Below are 19,493 nucleotides of genomic sequence, written 5' to 3'. Positions count from 1 at the left end.
TAGTTAGCACAGTGTCCAAGGAAGGGCCAGAAGTATACAGAATGGTGTCGTCTGCATAGAGGTGGGTCAGGGAATTGCCCGCAGCAAGAGCGACATCATTGATATATACAGAGAAAAGAGTCGGTCCGATAATTGAACCTGTGGTACCCCCATAGAGAGTGCCAGAGGTCCGGACAACATGCCCTCCGATTTGACACACTGAACTCTGTCTGCAAAGTAGTTGGTGAATCAGGCGAGGCAGTCATTAGAAAAACCAATGCTATTGAGTCTGCCGATAAGAATACAGTGATTGACAGAGTTGAAAGCCTTGGCCAGATCGATGAAGACGGCTACACAGTACTATCTTTTATTGATGGCGGTTATGATATCATTTAGTACCTTGAACGTGGCTGAGGTGCACCCGTGACCTGCTCGGAAGCCGGATTGCACAGCGGAGAAGGTACGGTGGGATTCTAAATGGTCAGTGATCTGTTTATTAACTTGGCTTTCGAAGACTTTAGATAGGCAGGGCAGGATGGATATAGGTCTGTAACAGTTTGGGTCTAGGGTGTCACCCCCTTTGAAGAGGGGGATGACTGCGGCATCTTTCCAATCTTTAGGGATCTCGGACGATACGAAAGAGAGGTTGAACAGGCTGGTAATAGGGGTTGCAACAATGGCAGAGGATAATTTTAGAAAGAGAGGGTCCAGATTGTCTAGCCCAGCTGATTTGTACGGGTCCAGGTTTTGCAGCTCTTTCAGAACATCTGCTGTCTGGATTTGGGTGAAGGAGAAGCTGGGGAGGCTTGGGCGAGTAGCTGCGGGGGAGGCGGAGCTGTTGGCTGGGTTTGGAGTAGCCAGGAGGAAGGCATGGCCAGCCGTTGAGAAATGCTTCTTGAAATTTTCGATTATAATGGATTTATCGTGTTACCTAGCCTCAGTGCAGTGGGCAGCTGGGAGGAGGAGCTCTTGTTCTCCATGGACTTTACAGTGTCCCAAAACTTTTGGGAGTTAGAGCTACAGGATGTGAATTTCTGCTTGAAAAAGCTAGCTTCGTATATTGGTTCCTGACTTCCCTGAACAGTTGCATATCGTGGGGACTATTTGATGCTATTGCAGTCCGCCACAGGATGTTTTTGTGCTGGTCAAGGGCAGTCAGATCTGGAGTGAACCAAGGGCTATATCTGTTCTTGGTTCTGCATTTTTTGAACGGGGCATGCTTATCTAAGATGGTGAGGAAATTACTTTTAAAGAATGACCAGGCATCCTCGACTGACGGGATGAGGTCAATATCCTTCCAGGATACCCGGGCCAGGTCGATTAGAAAGGCCTGCTCGCAGAAGTGTTTTAGGGAGAGTTTGACAGTGATGAGGGGTGGTCACTTGACCGCGGGCCTATTGCGGACACAGGCAATGAGGCAGTGATCGCTGAGATCCTGATTGAAAACAGCGGAGGTGTATTTGGAGGGCAAGTTGATCAGGATAATGTCTATGAGGGTGCCCATGTTTACGGATTTAGGGTTGTACCTGGTGGGTTCCTTGATGATTTGTGTGAGATTGAGGGCATCTAGCTTAGATTGTAGGACTGCCGGGGTGTTACGCATATCCCAGTTTAGGTCACCTAACAGAACGAACTCTGAAGCTAGATGGGGGACGATCAATTCACAAATGGTGTCCAGGGCACAGCTGGGAGCAGGCGGCAACAGTGAGAGACTTATTTCTGGAGAGGTTCATTTTTAAAGTTAGAAGTTCAAACTGTTTGTATAGACCTGGAAAGTATGACAGAACTTTGCTGGCTATCTCTGCAGTAGATTGCAACTCCTCCTCCTTTGGCAGTTTTATCTTGACGGAAAATGTTGTAGCTGCGTATGGAAATCTCAGAATTGTTGGTGGCCTTCCTTAGCCAGGATTCAGACACGGCGGAGTGTGCTAAAGCAGTAAGTAAAACAAACTTAGGGAGGAGGCTTCTGATGTTGACATGCATGAAACCAAGGTTTTTTCGATCACAGAAGTCAACAAATGAGGGTGCCTGGGGACATGCAGGGCCTGGGTTTACCTCCACATTACCCGAGCAACAGAGGAGGAGTAGGATGAGGGTACGGCTAAAGAATATCAAAACTCGTCGCCTAGAGCGTTGGGGACAAAGAATAAAAGTAGCAGATTTCTGGGCGTGGTAGAATAGATTCAGGGCATAATGTGCAGATGGGTATGGTGGGGTGCGGGTACAGCGGAGGTAAGCCCAGGCACAGAGTGATGATAAGAGAGGTTGTATCTCTGGATAAGCTCGTTATAATGGGTGAGGTCACCGCATGTGTGGGAGACAAAGCAGGTATCAGAGGTATAATGAGTGGAACTTGGGGCTCCATTGTAAACTAAAACAATGATAACTAACCTAAACAACAGTATACAAGGCATATTGACATATGAGAGAGACATTCAGCGAGGCATAAAGTAACAATAGGTGTTGATTTGGAGAGCTAACTGAGACAACAACGGGTGAGACAACAACAGCTAATCAGCTAAAACAACAACAGGTAAACTGGCGATGAATGGGCAGAGAGGGTCGGTTAACTACACACAGAGCCTGAGTTCGTGGCTGGGGCCGACAGATTAAAAAAAAAAATATATATATATATATATATATATACACAGTGCCTTGCGAAAGTATTCGGCCCCCTTGAACTTTGCGAACTTTTGCCACATTTCAGGCTTCAAACATAAAGATATAAAACTGTATTTTTTTGTGAAGAATCAACAACAAGTGGGACAAAATCATGAAGTGGAACGACATTTATTGGATATTTCAAACTTTTTTAACAAATCAAAAACTGAAAAATTGGGCGTGCAAAATTATTCAGCCCCTTTACTTTCAGTGCAGCAAACTCTCTCCAGAAGTTCAGTGAGGATCTCTGAATGATCCAATGTTGACCTAAATGACTAATGATGATAAATACAATCCACCTGTGTGTAATCAAGTCTCCGTATAAATGCACCTGCACTGTGATAGTCTCAGAAGTCCGTTAAAAGCGCAGAGGGCGTCATGAAGAACAAGAAACACACCAGGCAGGGCCGAGATACTGTTGTGAAGAAGTTTAAAGCCGGATTTGGATACAAAAAGATTTCCCAAGCTTTAAACATCCCAAGGAGCACTGTGCAAGCGATAATATTGAAATGGAAGGAGTATCAGACCACTGCAAATCTACCAAGACCTGGCCGTCCCTCTAAACTTTCAGCTCATACAAGGAGAAGACTGATCAGAGATGCAGCCAAGAGGCCCATGATCACTCTGGATGAACTGCAGAGATCTACAGCTGAGGTGGGAGACTCTGTCCATAGGACAACAATCAGTCGTATATTGCACAAATCTGGCCTTTATGGAAGAGTGGCAAGAAGAAAGCCATTTCTTAAAGATATCCATAAAAAGTGTTGTTTAAAGTTTGCCACAAGCCACCTGGGATACACACCAAACATGTGGAAGAAGGTGCTCTGGTCAGATGAAACCAAAATTGAACTTTTTGGCAACAATGCAAAATGTTATATTTGGCGTAAAAGCAACACAGCTGAACACACCATCCCCACTGTCAAACATGGTGGTGGCAGCATCATGGTTTGGGCCTGCTTTTCTTCAGCAGGGACAGGGAAGATGGTTAAAATTGATGGGAAGATGGATGGAGCCAAATACAGGACCATTCTGGAAGAAAACCTGATGGAGTCTGCAAAAGACCTGAGACTGGGATGGAAATTTGTCTTCCAACAAGACAATGATCCAAAACATAAAGCAAAATCTACAATGGAATGGTTCAAAAATAAACATATCCAGGTGTTAGAATGGCCAAGTCAAAGTCCAGACATGAATCCAATCGAGAATCTGTGGAAAGAACTGAAAACTGCTGTTCACAAATGCTCTCCATCCAACCTCACTGAGCTCGAGCTGTTTTGCAAGGAGGAATGGGAAAAAAATTCAGTCTCTCGATGTGCAAAACTGATAGAGACATACCTCAAGCGACTTACAGCTGTAATCGCAGCAAAAGGTGGCGCTACAAAGTATTAACTTAAGGGGGCTGAATAATTTTGCACGCCCAATTTTTCAGTTTTTGATTTGTTAAAAAAGTTTGAAATATCCAATAAATGTCGTTCCACTTCATGATTGTGTCCCACTTGTTGTTGATTCTTCACAAAAAAATACAGTTTTATATCTTTATGTTTGAAGCCTGAAATGTGGCAAAAGGTCGCAAAGTTCAACGGGGCCGAATACTTTCGCAAGGCACTGTATATATATATATATATATATATATATATATATATATATATATATATATATATATATATATATATATATATATATATATATTAAATAAACAGAATGGAGTAGCGCGATTAATGGACAGTCCAGCGGGCATCAGGTATGTAGCCAAGTGATCATAGGGTCCAGGGGGCAGCAATAGATGGAACCGGGAAGTCACGGAGTAGTAGCTACTACGCTAGCACGCGGGCGACACAGAGTTTAAAGTTAGTAGCCCGGGGCTAGTAGACACATCTGCTCCGATGTCTGACGGAGGCCGGTTGAAGGCACAGCGGATGGAGTATTCGTCGGCAGACCTGTCTTGGTGGTGCGGCGGGGCGCCGTGCGACTAAGGATCCAAGCCAGATGGCGAAAGAGGTATTGTAGTTGTAGTAATTTAGTTTTCTATCCGGGAGATGCGCCTGGCTCACGGCTAACTGGTGCTAGCTTCGGGGCAGGGGCGTTAGCCACTATAGCCACTCGGTAGCAGCGGTGATCCGGTGCCAAGATCCAGAGCTTGCGGCAAGGATCCGGTGGAGTAGTGTGTTATAGCTGTGTTTGGGTGGAGTCCGGGTGAACAACTGAGTAGGCTGGGAAGTGGGCCTCAGGGATAGCTTCGGTACTGGGTAACTCGGTGGGTGCTAGCTAGTTGTGAAGATCAGGAGAATGGTCCAGGGATTATGGCAGGAATCCGGCGTTGTAGTGGAGAGACAGTCCGTTACTGGTAGGCTGGCGAGTATTATCCAAGCTAAAAAAAGGGCTGGTACCTGTGCAGAAGGTAAAGGCCGCTAGCAGTGGCTAACAATGACTAAATAGCTTGTAGCTAATTAGCTGGCTAGCTTCTGATGGCTAGATGGTTCTTGCTATAATAGCGGTTCCGTATCACATTGGGTGAGGCAGGTTACCGGAAGGTATAATTGAACTAAAATGGAGAAGAGATTGAAAATAAAATTTAAATATATACAAAAAAGATGAAAAAATACAAAAGTACACGAGAGGACGAGAGGACGGACAAAACACGTCTGCACTGCTACGCCATCTTGGATGTAGTGTGAAGGTGAACGGAAAGGCACTGGAGCAACGAACCTCCCTTGCCGTCTCTGCCTGGCCGGTTCCCCTCTCTCCACTGGGATTCTCTGCCTCAAACCCTATTTCGGGGGCTGAGTCACTGGCACTCTTCCATGCTGTCCCTAGGAGGGGTGCGTCACTTGAGTGGGTTGAGTCACTGACGTGATCTTCCTGTCCGGGTTGGCGCCCCCCCCCCCCCCCCTTGGGTTCGTGCCGTGGGGGAGATCTTCGTGGGGTATACTATGCCTTGTCTCAGGATAGTAAGTTGGTGGTTGAAGATATCCCTCTAGTGGTTTGGAGGCTGTGCTTTGGCAAAGTGGGTGGAGTTATATCCTGCCTGTTTGGCCCTGTCCGGGGGTATCGTCGGACTAGGCCATAGTGTCTCCCGACCCCTCCTGTCTCAGCCTCCAGTATTTATACTGCAACATTTGTGTAGGGGGGCTAGGGTCAGTCTGTTATATATTTTTCTCTCTTTTTCTCTCTCTCGCTCTCTTTCTCTCGGAGGACCTGAACCCTGGGAACATGCCTCAGGACAACCTGGCCTGATGACTCCTTGCTATCCCCAGTTCCACCTGGTCGCGCTGCTGCTCCAGTTCCAACTGTTCTGCCTGCGGCTCTGGAACCCTGACCTGTTCACCAGACGTGCTACCTTGTCCCAGACCTGCTGTTTTAAACTCTCTAGAGACAGCAGGTGCGGTAGAGATATTCTGAATGATCGGCTATGAAAAGCCAACTGACATTTACTCCTGAGGTGCTGACCTGTTGCAACCTCTACAACCACTGTGATTATTATTATCTGACCGTGCTGGTCATATTTGAACATCTTGGCCATGTACTGTTATAATGTCCATCCGGCACAGCCAGAAGAGGACTAGCCACCCAACATAGCCTGGTTCGTCTCTATGTTTCTTCCTAGGTTCCAGCCTTTTCTAGGGAGTTTTTCCTAACCACCATGCTTCTACACCTGCATTGCTTGCTGTTTGGGGTTTTAGGCTGGATTTCTGTACAGCACTTTGTGACATCAGCTGATGTAAGAAGGGCTTTATAAATACATTTGATTGATTGATAGCAAAAGGTCTGAATACTTATGTAAATAAGGTATGTTTTTTATACATTTGCTAAAATTTAAAAAAACCTTTTTTTGTTCATTATGGGGTGTTGTGTGTAGATTGATGAGAGAAAAAACAATTTAATTAATTTTAGAATAAGGCTGTAACGTAACGTAAACTGTGGAAAAAGTCAAGGGGTCTGAATACTTTCAGAAGGCACTGTATCTTTGATGTAAGGTGTTGAGAAAAAGCAAGGGCAAGAAGGGATGTGCGTGTGATAGAGAAGGGGATACGGACGAGGTGTGTTTCTCACTTACTTTCTGAGCCTGGTAAAAGGGGTCCAAATCCTCCAGTGGTGTCGCCACCATTCCACTAGGGATGTCGCCATAGATGAAGGGCAGATTCCGCCCAGCCTCCAGGTCGCTGTTGGGCTTGGGTTTGTTGTCATCGTCGTCGTCACGGTGGCTGCTGTCCTGCTTGGGCGGCGGTTTGTTCTTCTCCTCGTTGATCCGGAGCTCGATGTTAGCCAATGATTCCGCGGTAAAATACTTGAAGCTGTCAGGTCCTGGTGGTGCCATAAGGGGTGCAGCCATGTTTTCATCCTGCAGCTACTTGGTCGTCAAGTATTGTACCATCCACTGTAACCAGCTCTGGGGGGCCAAAGAGAGAGAGTAGAGAGGAGGAGAAAGAAGAACAATTGAGCCAAGAGAGGAGTTGAGGCCCTTGACTTTTTTGATGTATTTTTCTTGAAAATAAAAGGCATAAAATGTTAAATGGTTTGAATAATTTTGTGTATTTTTTGTAAATGTAATACATGAATTATCATAACAGCAAGATGTATCTGTATGAACTGGAAGTATTATCATTATTATTATTACTGAGTGTAACTCTTTTTGTGCATGCACTATGTGCCCTGGTGAAAAGTAGTGCACTATATAGGGGATAGAGTGCCATTTTGGGTGCAGATACTCTCTCCCTGTTTGTCTACAGTAAGGAAGAGCCTCAGAGCATGAGAAGGTATTTCTAGTTCTGTCACAGCAGAGCCATCACAGAAATGGACCAGTACAGTCTAGTCTTGACAGAAGAAGAAAAGAACAGAATGTGTGTCCCAAATGTGTCCCTATTACCTATATAGTGCACTACTTTTGACCAGAATTCTATGGGCCTTAGTCCAAAGTATTGCAATATGTAGGGAATAGGGTACCATTTGGGACGGGCCCCCAGACACTAACACTGAATGAGAGATAAGGGTTTTAATGTGAGATCATCAAACTAAAAATACCAACGAAAACATCAAATAATGATGCTGCTATTTTCGAAACACACTACAGATGTAGAAAGAAGGAACAAATATGAGTCAATGGCTTTCATCTATGATAGATATGACAAGTAGGCTTGATCATTGGCTGCATCTCAAATGGCACCCTAGTCACTATATAGTTTACATAGCCCAATGGACCCTGGTCAAAAGTTGTCCACTATACAGGAAGCAGGGTGCCATTTGTGAGGAAGCCATTAAGTGCTGTAGGTGACACCCTGTGTTTTATTAAAATATATATTTATTAAAAGATAAGTATTTTGGGGGAAGAAACTACTCAATAGCGTTTTACTCAGATTGATATATTATTTGTGCTCATTATCAATTGAAGATACTTATTGCATCATTTTTAAAAGGTGTGGTTGATTCAGGCGTGTTGAAATCAGAGATGTGTCAACTTACTGAAAGGATTATGAATATTCAAAGGATATTATTAGGATGATGAAAGGATTTGCTGGGTAGCGTCTTGGAGGAGGAGCTTCATCCTGACTACCAACCCAGTATAAAACACTAATATTGTCTACATATGGCAAGCATAGAATTAGAATACTTGCCATTTCATTTTATGACATTTTTAAGTTTCTCACTGTCACAATCCATGCTAACCATGCTTGGCCCAATGTAGAAAACGCAATAATATTATGGTAATGGTATAGTAGTATAGTAGTAGTATAGAAATGTGTCATGTCATGAATCTCTGTGCCAATAAAGGAAAAGAGACCCATCTGGCAACAGACCCAACAGACCACAACAGACTAATGGGATGTGGAACTGTAAGGAAATACCTTCCACTGACCTGTATTTCCTGCTGATTCAGAGAATACACAGACACACTATAGTACAACAGAATCTGTTTTACAACAGCAGCACAATGCATAGCCTATCATTCATAGGCTTCCCCTCGTAAAAGAGGTTTCTTACCTTTTGGGTCTTTCCCGGTTTGATTAAAGGTAAAAAATGTTTTACAATGTTTTGCCTCATAAGTGCATTCATAGGGTCATGTTTCCTAGTTTGACAATATAGACACTTACTTGACAGAGCTAAAGATGCTACATGAGATGGCTACATGAGATTCTACATGAGATGGCTACATGAGATGCTGCATGAGATTCTACATGAGATGCTACATGATCATGGGATGACATCATGCTTTTAGGGCTATACTGTATTCGTAGTTTTGCCTGCAGCCAAAATTTCACCCTATTCCCTTTACATAGTGCCCTACTTTTGACTAGTGCCCATAGGGCTCTTTTCAAAAGTAGTCCAGTGCCTATAAGAATCTGGTCAAAGGTAGTCCAGTGTTATAGGAATCTGGTCAAAAGTAATCCAGTGTTATAGGAATCTGGTCAAAAGTAATCCAGTGTTATAGGAATCTGGTCAAAAGTAGTTCAGTGCCTTTAGGAATCTGGTCAAAAGTAGTCCAGTGCTTACAGGAATCTGGTCAAAAGTAGTCCATTGTTATAGGAATCTGGTCAAAAGTAGTCCATTGTTATAGGAATCTGGTCAAAAGTAGTCCAGTGCTTAATGGAATCTGGTCAAAAGTAGTCAAGTGCTTATAAGAATCTAGTCAAAAGTAGTCCAGCGCTTAATGGAATCTGGTCAAAAGTAGTCCAGTGCTTATAGGAATCTGGTCAAAAGTAGTCCAGTGCTTATAGGAATCTAGTCAAAAGTAGTCCAGTGCCTATAGGAATCTGGTCAAAAGCAGTCCAGTGCCTATAGGAATCTGTTCAAAAGTAGTCCAGTGCTTATAGGAATCTGGTCAAAAGTAGTGCAGAGAATAGGGTACCATTTGGGACGCGTGACTCTTAAGAGAAAAGGATGAAGATACTAAGACAGCGGTCAGGGGGATGAATGAGACAGCAGCAGCAGTCCCTCCCTTGCCTGAGAGCACACATTGAGAGCCTACACACACACACACACGCACGCGCACACACACAGAGAAAGAGAGAGCCTAATCAGAGCAAAACTCTGACACACTGTCACTACACAGTTTAATCCCACTAATAAAATACCAGAACTTCCACTTACATTGGCACTGTCTTACAGTAGCTTGCTTACGGGTTCCCAAAACAGTATAACTACCTTTGCTTTGAATTTCCTTAAGAAAGTATCAAAACAGCCCCAATTCAGTTGCAATTCAGTGTATCCATTTCCCACATCATACCTCACATAATAGGATACTGTACCGTACATGACATTAGTACAGAATCATGTCGGGGCATCACATCTGTCAAAAGACCATTTCAAAGCGTCTCTAGGAGGGTACTTCTGTCCATATAGCAAAATCATGCTGTCCAGATTACAGGTATGTTAAACACATATCAGAACAAATCGCACATTTTACAAATGGTACAGTGTACAGTCTATAGCCTACACATTCTGTATAGGTTTATATCTAACCTCTGAATCAGATCTCTCATCAGACCCAGAAGGTCGAAGGAGGATGAGGCCCAGGCCTACATCCAAAATGGGCCTATCATTCATCATTTAGAAACCTGTCAATATCAAAACTTCCTGCTAACATATTGCAATGAATAACGTTGTATAAATCTCACGATTTCAAATGAAAGATTCGATTCAACAAACGACAAAAATGTCAGGGTTTGTTCTCATGCTGAATGCTCGTCCACTGTAGAGATTGTATAATTGTGTTGTTCGCATTCACACAATATAACTAACTACAGGGATTGACAACATATCTAACCTTACAGCTCATGAAACACTTAGAAAATGCTAAAATCTCATATTGCAGCCGAAAATCGGAGATAAGAGAAGGAAAGCTGCATTCCAATCCCTCATCTCACGCTTCTCACGGGCGCTGTCCATTTCAGCACCACAAGATCGAGCAAGGAAAGGGACTAGCGGCTGAAATATCAGGTTACAAAATAGCCGTTTTAATGCGATATCAACTTCGTCACTATTTTTATGTTATTGCTTTACACTCAAAGGGGATATAGATGACAGGACAAACAAGACAACAAGATTTTTGGATGCATGCAGGCCATGAGCCTATAGACATAGGCTACAGGGTAATGGTTTACTAACAAGGATATGGGCTGCAGGTGTGGTATAATCCGATAATGAAATATGTCACGTTGATAAAACAAACACTTAACTCATCAAGCAAGATCAAAAAGCACATGATGGTTGTTTAGGCTACAGCGTTTTACTTACCGACTTAAATGTTACACACTGGCTGGTGTAAAATAAGGCTATGCATCAGCATAATGTGATAGCAACCATCCCTCATTCTATTCTTACTTGGACCCAATGGGACATACGAAATGAACCGTTTTTCAGTCATTTTGTTTCATCCAGTAGCGGTGCACCAGCATGTTTTATGTAACCATTTCAGACAGAGAGCACCATGCAGCTTTTCCCGTTAACGACCGTGTCTCACAGGTATACCGGTGGCCAAATATCCTTAGGCTACCTAAAAAGCCCTTACATAATGACCACCCTTTCATTTTCCAAACATACCCTAGGCTACACATTCGGCGTCATGGTATGATGGCAATCTATATTCTGTAAAGAAGCAGGCAGGTCTCTGTGGGTTGTTGCACCACCTGCCATTATTCCTGGTAGTCGATGGCCCTATCAATTTCAGTTTATACTATTGTTTACTATATTATAAGCTCAATGACACCAATCTCCCTGGCAAAGACATGCACACTAGGCCACTGTATCGTTGTTATCTAATCTCATTTTCACAGGCGCAATAGGCGAGCTATTGCTGAATGGTGTGTTTGTTCTGATGTATAAACATGAATATCGATCATTCTATCGTTGCCAATCGAATTACAAAGTCGGTTTGTAGGCTTTACATAATAAGGCATGATAAGCATCGTGCAGAGATATTGCGATGCACACGTTTAGCAGCAGCCTACCCAAAAGTGCGGCCCATCAGAGCCTAGGAATCACTGCGAAATGCTGCAGTGGGTGGTTTCTATGTTATGCTCAGGTTTTTCCACGGAGCAAAAGTCCCATCTCGAACACATAGTCCTACCTTGTCGCCATCAACATCATAGACTCCAGAAAAAAATATTGTTCTCCATCATTTTCTCCAATAATTCAGTGTTTCTAGGATATTCTGAGCGTTTAACACGCTGCCTAGTCCTAAAATAGGCTCCTTTAAGGAAGGAGATACAGTATGTAGGCTACCACACCCGTAAAGCCATGTCGACCACCAGGTCGATACCAGGGTATGTGTATGCAACGAAATTACAATGGTAATAAGATTCTTGCTTTGATTATATATTTTTTTAGATGAAAGGTGGATGAAAAAGAGGTGTGAAGGATAGCGGCACCGTTTGAAAGGCTCTGGTACCAACACCCCCCCCCCCCCCCCCTCCCCCCTACATGTTAGAATAGGCTAGAATAGATGGATGATTTTTTTTTAATGCATGGTGGAGGAGAGAATTAGGCTATCACATTAGGCTAGGCTACTGGTTCTAATCGCCATACATTGGCCCATATTTGCTGCGTGGCATAACTATCACGAAAATAAATACTAATTTAAGCACGAAATCATTCATTTTCGTTTGATAATCATACATTTAGATTATTTTTTAAAAATGTAATCGTTTAGTTTTTTAAGCAGTCAAAATCGGGGACATCATCACCTCATAATTTTTCCTATTTATCTGAACAATATTATGGTTAGCTCTGTGCAGGAAATTAGCAATATATCGATTAAGCTTAAATATAACGGGAATCTGGTTTAGGCTCTGGCAGGCAGCCTATTCAAGCAACAAAAAAAATGCTGGTCAGAGAGCGGCTCTGCGACATTTTTATAAGGCTATTGACAGACTATAACCAACCGATTCGTCAAAACATGCAACCGTTTTAGAAAAAGCTAAGAATTCACCTACTTTATAAGCGTTACAAGGAACCCAGAAAGGCGTTGTTGGACTGCAGATGTCGAAAAGATTCGGGAGAAACTGCGGTTGTCGCCATATTGTTGCTGCTATCTTCCCTCTCAGTACTTGCAGCTACCCTGGCTGCATAATTGATGACTCTCAGCAGAAATGTAAGGGAGTGTCGCCAAGTGCCTTTCACTGAAGAAATCAGTGACCACCACCACCATTCATCTTCGCTTAAAAATAGGCCTATGATAAACAGGTGAATTGTTATCTAACATTTGCTCAAATACCTCCACGAGATGTGAAATCGTTAAAAAAAGACTAGCCTATAAGACGTTCAACATAGGCACGGCAACTGAATGAGCCAAGCCATATCAGCTGAACATGGTGTGGACCACTTTTTACAGTCTTGTAAGATTTCTGATGGATGATACGCGGCTTACATGGTACATGGTGGGCAAAGTAATGAGTTGTTGGTATAGACCTACAGGAATATTTTACTAAAATGATTACATGAGAAACTTGAAATTGGGCCTAAAATTAGATCGTAGGCTATGGTAGGATAAACCTATAACATTGTTCAAGGGTATCAACATTATCCCCATTTTTTTACAAGCCTAGTAGGTTATTGACTCAAGTGACCTCTGCCTGCAGTACTAATTGAAGAGTGACCAAACATGGTATTACGTCACAATGTCGACACTTTGAAACAATCAATGAAGGAATCAATGAATGAACCCCCGATTGGATCCACCTGTCAGTTTAGTCCATCTAGCCTACATTTCCTCACTCAAATAATGGACTTTAGGGCATTTGGAATCTTTCTATGTGCCCTGTATATAAGTGTATTGTTGTCTGAAGTTTCAGCACTGGGAAGTAAGTCGTAGACTTGTTCGCAACGAGTAGGCTAGGGTTTGCACTTGGAGCCGGCGCTAAATGATGCTTGAACGTGGCCTGAATGGGTCTCAAAGTTGCCAATACATTCCGAGGCGATGACGCGAACGCTGATTCTATTTAACTGACACATGGGAGATCTTCCCCATTTCTAATATAAATCAAAACTTGAACTGAAACATAAATGTACATTCTAAACGTCCAATATTCGGTGTTGTTAATGATCGCATGCTGACAGCGGCCGTTGGCAGACGCTCTGTGTTGTTGGAGGGCGTGATGCACCTGTGGTGCTTGGCCTTGGCAGGCCAGCGTGCAGGTGAATTCGTGGCACCTCTGTGGCGGGACTATCCTCAACAACCTCTGGGTGCTCACTGCTTCACAGTCGTTCCGTGAGTCATTTACAGGCCTGCAAGAATAGGCAGCCTATATTTAGTATATATTTTGATTAGATAAATCCTAGCCTGAATGCCAGTCTGATTGCGCTATCATGCCAACTCCTTGTCACTCATTGTCACGCCATGTGTTTGGCTGGACAACGACAGCAATGTAGTTGGCAAGAGCACACACATATATTGGTATAGGCTAGAGGAATTACTGTAAAGCAGATAAATCCAAGAAAGTCATAAAGGTATAATTACTTGAGATAGGTAATTGACAGTGCCACTGATACATGCAGGCTTGGCTACACCTTTCAGATTACTATTTTGTTAATTGTTTAGGCCAAATAAGACAATCCTATAACACTTTGAAATGACATTAGTGACCGACACACACATGCTGCCATTTTTCCTAGTCATTGCTCAATGTAAAAAAATCTGCTATCACTTTTCTGTTAAATACAGTCATTTTTGTTGTTCACCCCAACTCTCTTTTCTGCTGCACCTAGACCCCATAGGATGTCCAGTCTACGCATGTTGGCAAAACTCAATGTGCTAACAGCGCTATGTTACAATGGTCCGAACTCATGAGTTTGACCACCCCAGCTTCTCCAGTGACCTACCTCTTCTCCGTCTCTGCTCTCCACTGGAGTACACTGACTTTGTCCAGCCTGGAAGCTGGTCTCCTGCACTGCTCTCAACCCCCCGTATAACACAAAGACACCCATTTGAGAGAACCACAGGATCAGCCACAGTTCAGTGCCCCTGGGTGGAGAGCAGTTTAGGGGTTAAGAGCCTTAGCCTGGGTACCAAACTGTTTGTGCCATCATGACAAGGAGTTGACATGATAGCACAAACAGATCTGGGACCAGACTATAAGAGCCTTGCTCAAGGGCACAACAGTGCTGAATGTTGAATTTAGCAGTAGATGAATACAGCATGTGTGTCTGGTCTCTCTTTAGAAAAGCCGATGGGCATACTGCAGGAAGTTGAGGAGAAGCTGATTGAGAGAAATACTTGTAATCGGATAGACTGGTACAACAGTTACATCAGGAATGGTATGATCTGTGCTGGCTCTGAGACTGGGGGGGTTGACACATGTCAGGTGAGATGGCCATCATGTGAGTGTGTCCAAAATGGCACCCTATTCCCTTTATAGTGCACTCCTTTTGACCAGAGCAAATGGGAAATAGGGTGCGATTTGGGACATAAACCATTTTGAACTTTTTTTTAAAATAATCGCTCCCTGTGCTTACCCCATACATTATACCTGTCTCATAACTAAGGCGTTATATGTCTGCTTATGGTGCATTATAATAAGGGGTTAATTTATTCATTTTTTTCCCTTCATGAATTCATTATGAGAATAAAGTTGTGTTCTCCATTACAGTGCCTTCGGAAAGTAGTCAGACCACTTGACTTTGTCCACATTTTGTTACATTACCGCCTTATTCTAAAAGTGATTAAATACAAAAATGTACACACAATACTCCATAATGAAAACCAAAAACAGATTTATAGAATTTGTTTCAAATTTATAAAACATAGAAAACAGAATTTATTTACATAAGTATTCAGACCGTTTGCTATGAGACTCAAAATTTAGCTCAGGTGCATTCTGTTTCCAACATCATCCTTGAGATGTTTCTATAACTTGATTGGAGTCCACCTGTGGTAAATGCAGTTGATTGGACATGATTTGGAAAGGCACACACTTGTCTATATAAGGTCCCACAGTTGACAGTGCATGTCAGAGCAAAAACCAAGCCACAAGGTGGAAGGAATTGTCCGTAGAGCTCCGAGACAGGATTGTCTCGAGGCACAGATCTGGGGATGGGTACCAAAAAATGTCTGCACCATTGAAGGTCCCCAAGAAAACAGTGGCCTCCATCATTCTTAAATGTAAGAAGTTTGGAACCACCAGGACTCTTCCTAGAGCTGGCCGTCCGGCCAAACTGAGCAATCGGGGAGAAGGAGCTTGGTCAGGGAGCTCCAGCGTTCAGCACTCCACCAATCAGGCCTTTATGGTAGAGTGGCCAGGCGGAATCCACTCCTCAGTAAAAGGCACATGACAGCCTGCTTGGAGATTGACAAAAGGAACCTACAGGACTCTCAGACCATGAGAAACAAGATTCTCTGCACTGATGAAACCAAGATTGAACTCTTTGGCCTAAATGCCAAGCGTCACGTTTGGAGGAAACCTGGCACCATCCCTAAAGTGAAGCATGGTGGTGGCAGCATCATGCTGTGCGGATGTTTTTCCGCGCATGGACTGGGAGACTAGTCAGGTTGAGGAAAAGATGAACGGAGCAAAGCACAGAAAGATCCTTGATGAAAACCTGCTCCAGAGCTCTCAGGACCTCAGACTTGGCACACCTTGGCATACAGGTGTGTCAAGTTGTGGCGTCATACCCAAGAAGACTCGAGGCTGTAATCGCTGCCAAAGGTGCTTCAACAAAGGACTGAGTAAAGGGTCTGAATACTTACGTAAATGTGATATATATACTTTATATAATTTAGCAAAACATTTTAGAAACCTGTGTTTGCTTTATCATTATGGGGTATTGTGTGTAAATTAATGAGGGAAAAAAACATTTTAATCCATTTTAGAATAAGGCTGTAATGTGACAAAATGTGGAAAAAGTCAAGAGGTCTGAATACTTTCATATTGCACTGTATAGGGGATACAACAATCCCACCCCTGCAGATTTAGGTCACGAAGAGACAGACTCATTAGATCATTTGTTTTGGTACTGTCTATATGTAGCTTTTTTTTGGTCGCAGGATAATGAATAAAAATATTCAATATGTTGCAATATGCAACAATTACAAAGATTTTACTGAGTTGAAGTTCATATAAGGAAATCAGTCATCAGTCATCAGCCAATCCAAATGAGTTTTTCCCCACAAAAGGGCTTTATTACAAATAGAAATACTCCTCAGTTTCATCAGCTGCCCGGGTGGCTGGTCTCAGACGATCCTTAGGTGAAGAAGCCGGATGTGGAGGTCCGGGGCTGGCGTGGTTACACGTGGTCTGCGGTTGTGAGGCCGGTTGGACGTACTGTCAAATTCTTTAAAACAAAGTTGGAGGCAGGCTTATGGTAGAGAAATGAACATTACATTCTCTGGCAACAGCTCTGGTGGACATTCCTGCAGTCAGCATTCCAATTGCAAGCTCACTCAAAACTTGAAACGTCTGTTGCATTGTGTTGTGTAACAAAACTGCAGATTTTAGAGTGCCCTTTTCTTTTTCCCAGCACAAAGTGCACCTGTGTGATGATCATGATTTTTAATCTGCATCTTGATATGCCATGCCTGTCAGGTGAATGGATTATTTTGGCAAAGGAGAAATGCTATAATTATCAAGGCTCGGGCTAAGACCCAGATGCAGACACAGGAGGCGGATAGTACGAGTCTCAGAGTTTATTATAGTACAAGGGGCAGGCAAAAGGTAAGTCAAGGCAGGACAGCCGGCAATCACATTTACATAAGTATTCAGACCCTTTACTCAGTACTTTGTCGAAGCACCTTTGGCAGCGATTACAGCCTTGAGTCTTCTTGGGTATGACGCTACAAGCGTGCCACACCAGTCTTTGGGGAGTATCTTCCATTCTCCTCTGCGGATCCTCTCAAGCTCTGTCAGGTTGGATGGAGAGCGTTGCTGCACAGCTTTTTCAGGTCTCCAGAGATGTTCGATCGGGTTCAAGTCCGGACTCTGGCTGGGCCACTCCAGGACATTCAGAGACTTGTCCCAAAGCCACTCCTGTGTTGTCTTGGCTGTGTGCTTAGGGTCGTTGTCCTGTTGGAAGGTGAACCTTCACTCCAGCCTTTTCAGTCAGTTATGAATACCAGGCCTGGTATCCCAGATTTTTCATAGTGTTCTACTGTTCCCAGTACTTGTCTTATATTATTTCCAATGTATCGTCCATTTGAATAGGCTGAATAATATCCGACAATGCGTTTTTAATTTTATGCGCTTGGTATTTTGCTAGAATATTTGCATCGCAACACCGAAGTGTAAGGGGCCTCCAATTTATTGAATGGACTGGATCTATATATTGTTTCAGTAATTGTGAAATCAGACCTTTTTGTTGAGTATGACACTTTTTTTAGGAGTGGATAAAACATGCGAATAACGGTCCTATGAGTACATCCAAAAAGGTTTGATGTACCTTAACTGGTATGCCATCCAGCCCTGGAGTTTTCCCGTATTTAAAAGGCTTTAATTTCATCAAGAAGTTTCTCCTCTGTAATTTGGCCTTCACATGAGTCTTTCTGTACAGCTGTTAATTATTCATAGAAAAAACGTCTGTACAATTAACTATGGTTAGTGGAGATGGAGAAGACTGAAACGAAAACATATGCTGAAAGTACTTTGCTTCCTCTTTCAAAAGATAGTTTGGCGAATGATGGGTGACTAGCATTTCTATGTTGACGGTTCAAAAATCATTTGGTGCATTTATCCCCCATATTCCATCCAGGTCACTTTATTTTCTACAATATATTACACCTGATCTTTCTTGAATAAATTCCTCCAGTTCTTTTTGTTTTTCCTCTTGCTTATTCTGTGCCTCTATGGTACAGTTTTAATTGCTATCTATCTGTACTGTTAGTCCCTCTATTATGAAGTCAATTGACCTAAATTGATCTTGTTTTAAATATGAGTATGGATTTTCGTGGCCTCTTAAAAGCACATTTAAAAGTGTCTCATATAATAAATGGATCTGCTGTACCTATGTTTTGTTGGAAAAAGTCAGTTCTTGTCCTAGTTTTAAATTATTTATTTTTTAAAGTAATCCAAAAGGCTTTGATTACATTTCCAATATCATTGCCCAAGTGGAAATTCTGTAAGAGTAATGTATGTGCCAATTATCTGATGGTCCGACTGCATTCTGTTCCCTATCTATCACTTTTTTAACTTTTGGTGCCAAAGAGAATGACATAAGAAAGTAGTCAAGACTACTAGCATGATTGATCCTCCGCCATGTACTGTATATCTCACAAGGTCAGGATATTTAAGCCTCCATATATCCACTAGTTCCAATATATCCATGATATTCGTGATTTCCTTAAGTGCATGAGGGTAATAGTTTGTAGTGTGATTTCCTTTGCGGTCCATTAAGGTATTTAAAACTGTATTATAATCTCCCATCATAATAATAGAGTCTTGTATTGCGTGTAGGCTTGATACATTCATATACACTACCAGTCAAAAGTTTTAGAACACCTACTCATTCAAGGGTTTTTCTTTATCTTTACTATTTTCTACATTGTATAATAATAGTGAAGACATAAACTATGAAATAACACATATGGAATCATGTAGTAACCAACAAAGTGTTCAACAAATAAAGATATATTTGTGATTCTTCAAATAGCCATCCTTTGCCTTCAAAGGGGCGGCAAGGTAGCCTAGTGGTTAGAGCGTTGGAGTAGTAACCAAAAGGTTGCAAGTTCAAATCCCCGAGCCTACAAGGTACAAATCTGTTGTTCTTCCCCTGAACAGGCAGTTAACCCACTGTTCCTAGACCGTCATTGAAAATAAGAATTTGTTCTTAACTGACTTGCCTAGTTAAATAAAGGTTAAAAAAAAATGTATTTCTCACAAACACATGGTTAGCAGATGTTAATGCGAGTGTAGCGAAATGTTTGTGCTTCTAGTTCC

At 42.6% G+C, this 19,493-nt stretch overlaps 1 protein-coding gene across 8 annotated transcripts in view; it reads right to left on the bottom strand.

Moving 5' to 3' along the window:
* LOC110491926 (sodium channel protein type 8 subunit alpha) overlaps positions 1-12,914 on the bottom strand; it is an 89,779-nt gene extending 76,865 nt beyond the window's left edge. For all 8 annotated transcript variants that reach the window (XM_090202672.1, XM_090202674.1, XM_090202676.1 and 5 more), the window contains exons 1-2: positions 12,567-12,914; positions 6,695-7,027 (exon numbers count right to left, since the gene is read on the bottom strand). In XM_090202672.1, the coding sequence (XP_090058798.1) occupies positions 6,695-6,970 (276 nt within the window). In that variant the 5' untranslated portion in view covers positions 6,971-7,027; positions 12,567-12,914. The remainder of the gene's footprint in view (positions 1-6,694; positions 7,028-12,566) is intronic.
* Positions 12,915-19,493: the final 6,579 nt, after the last annotated feature.

This window comes from Oncorhynchus mykiss, chromosome 16 (assembly GCF_057628025.1).
Source record: "Oncorhynchus mykiss isolate SJ-2025 chromosome 16, ASM5762802v1, whole genome shotgun sequence".
Lineage (NCBI taxonomy): Eukaryota > Metazoa > Chordata > Actinopteri > Salmoniformes > Salmonidae > Oncorhynchus > Oncorhynchus mykiss.
The sequence above is the reverse complement of the archived record's forward strand: the minus strand, read 5'-3'. Positions and strand labels throughout refer to the sequence as shown.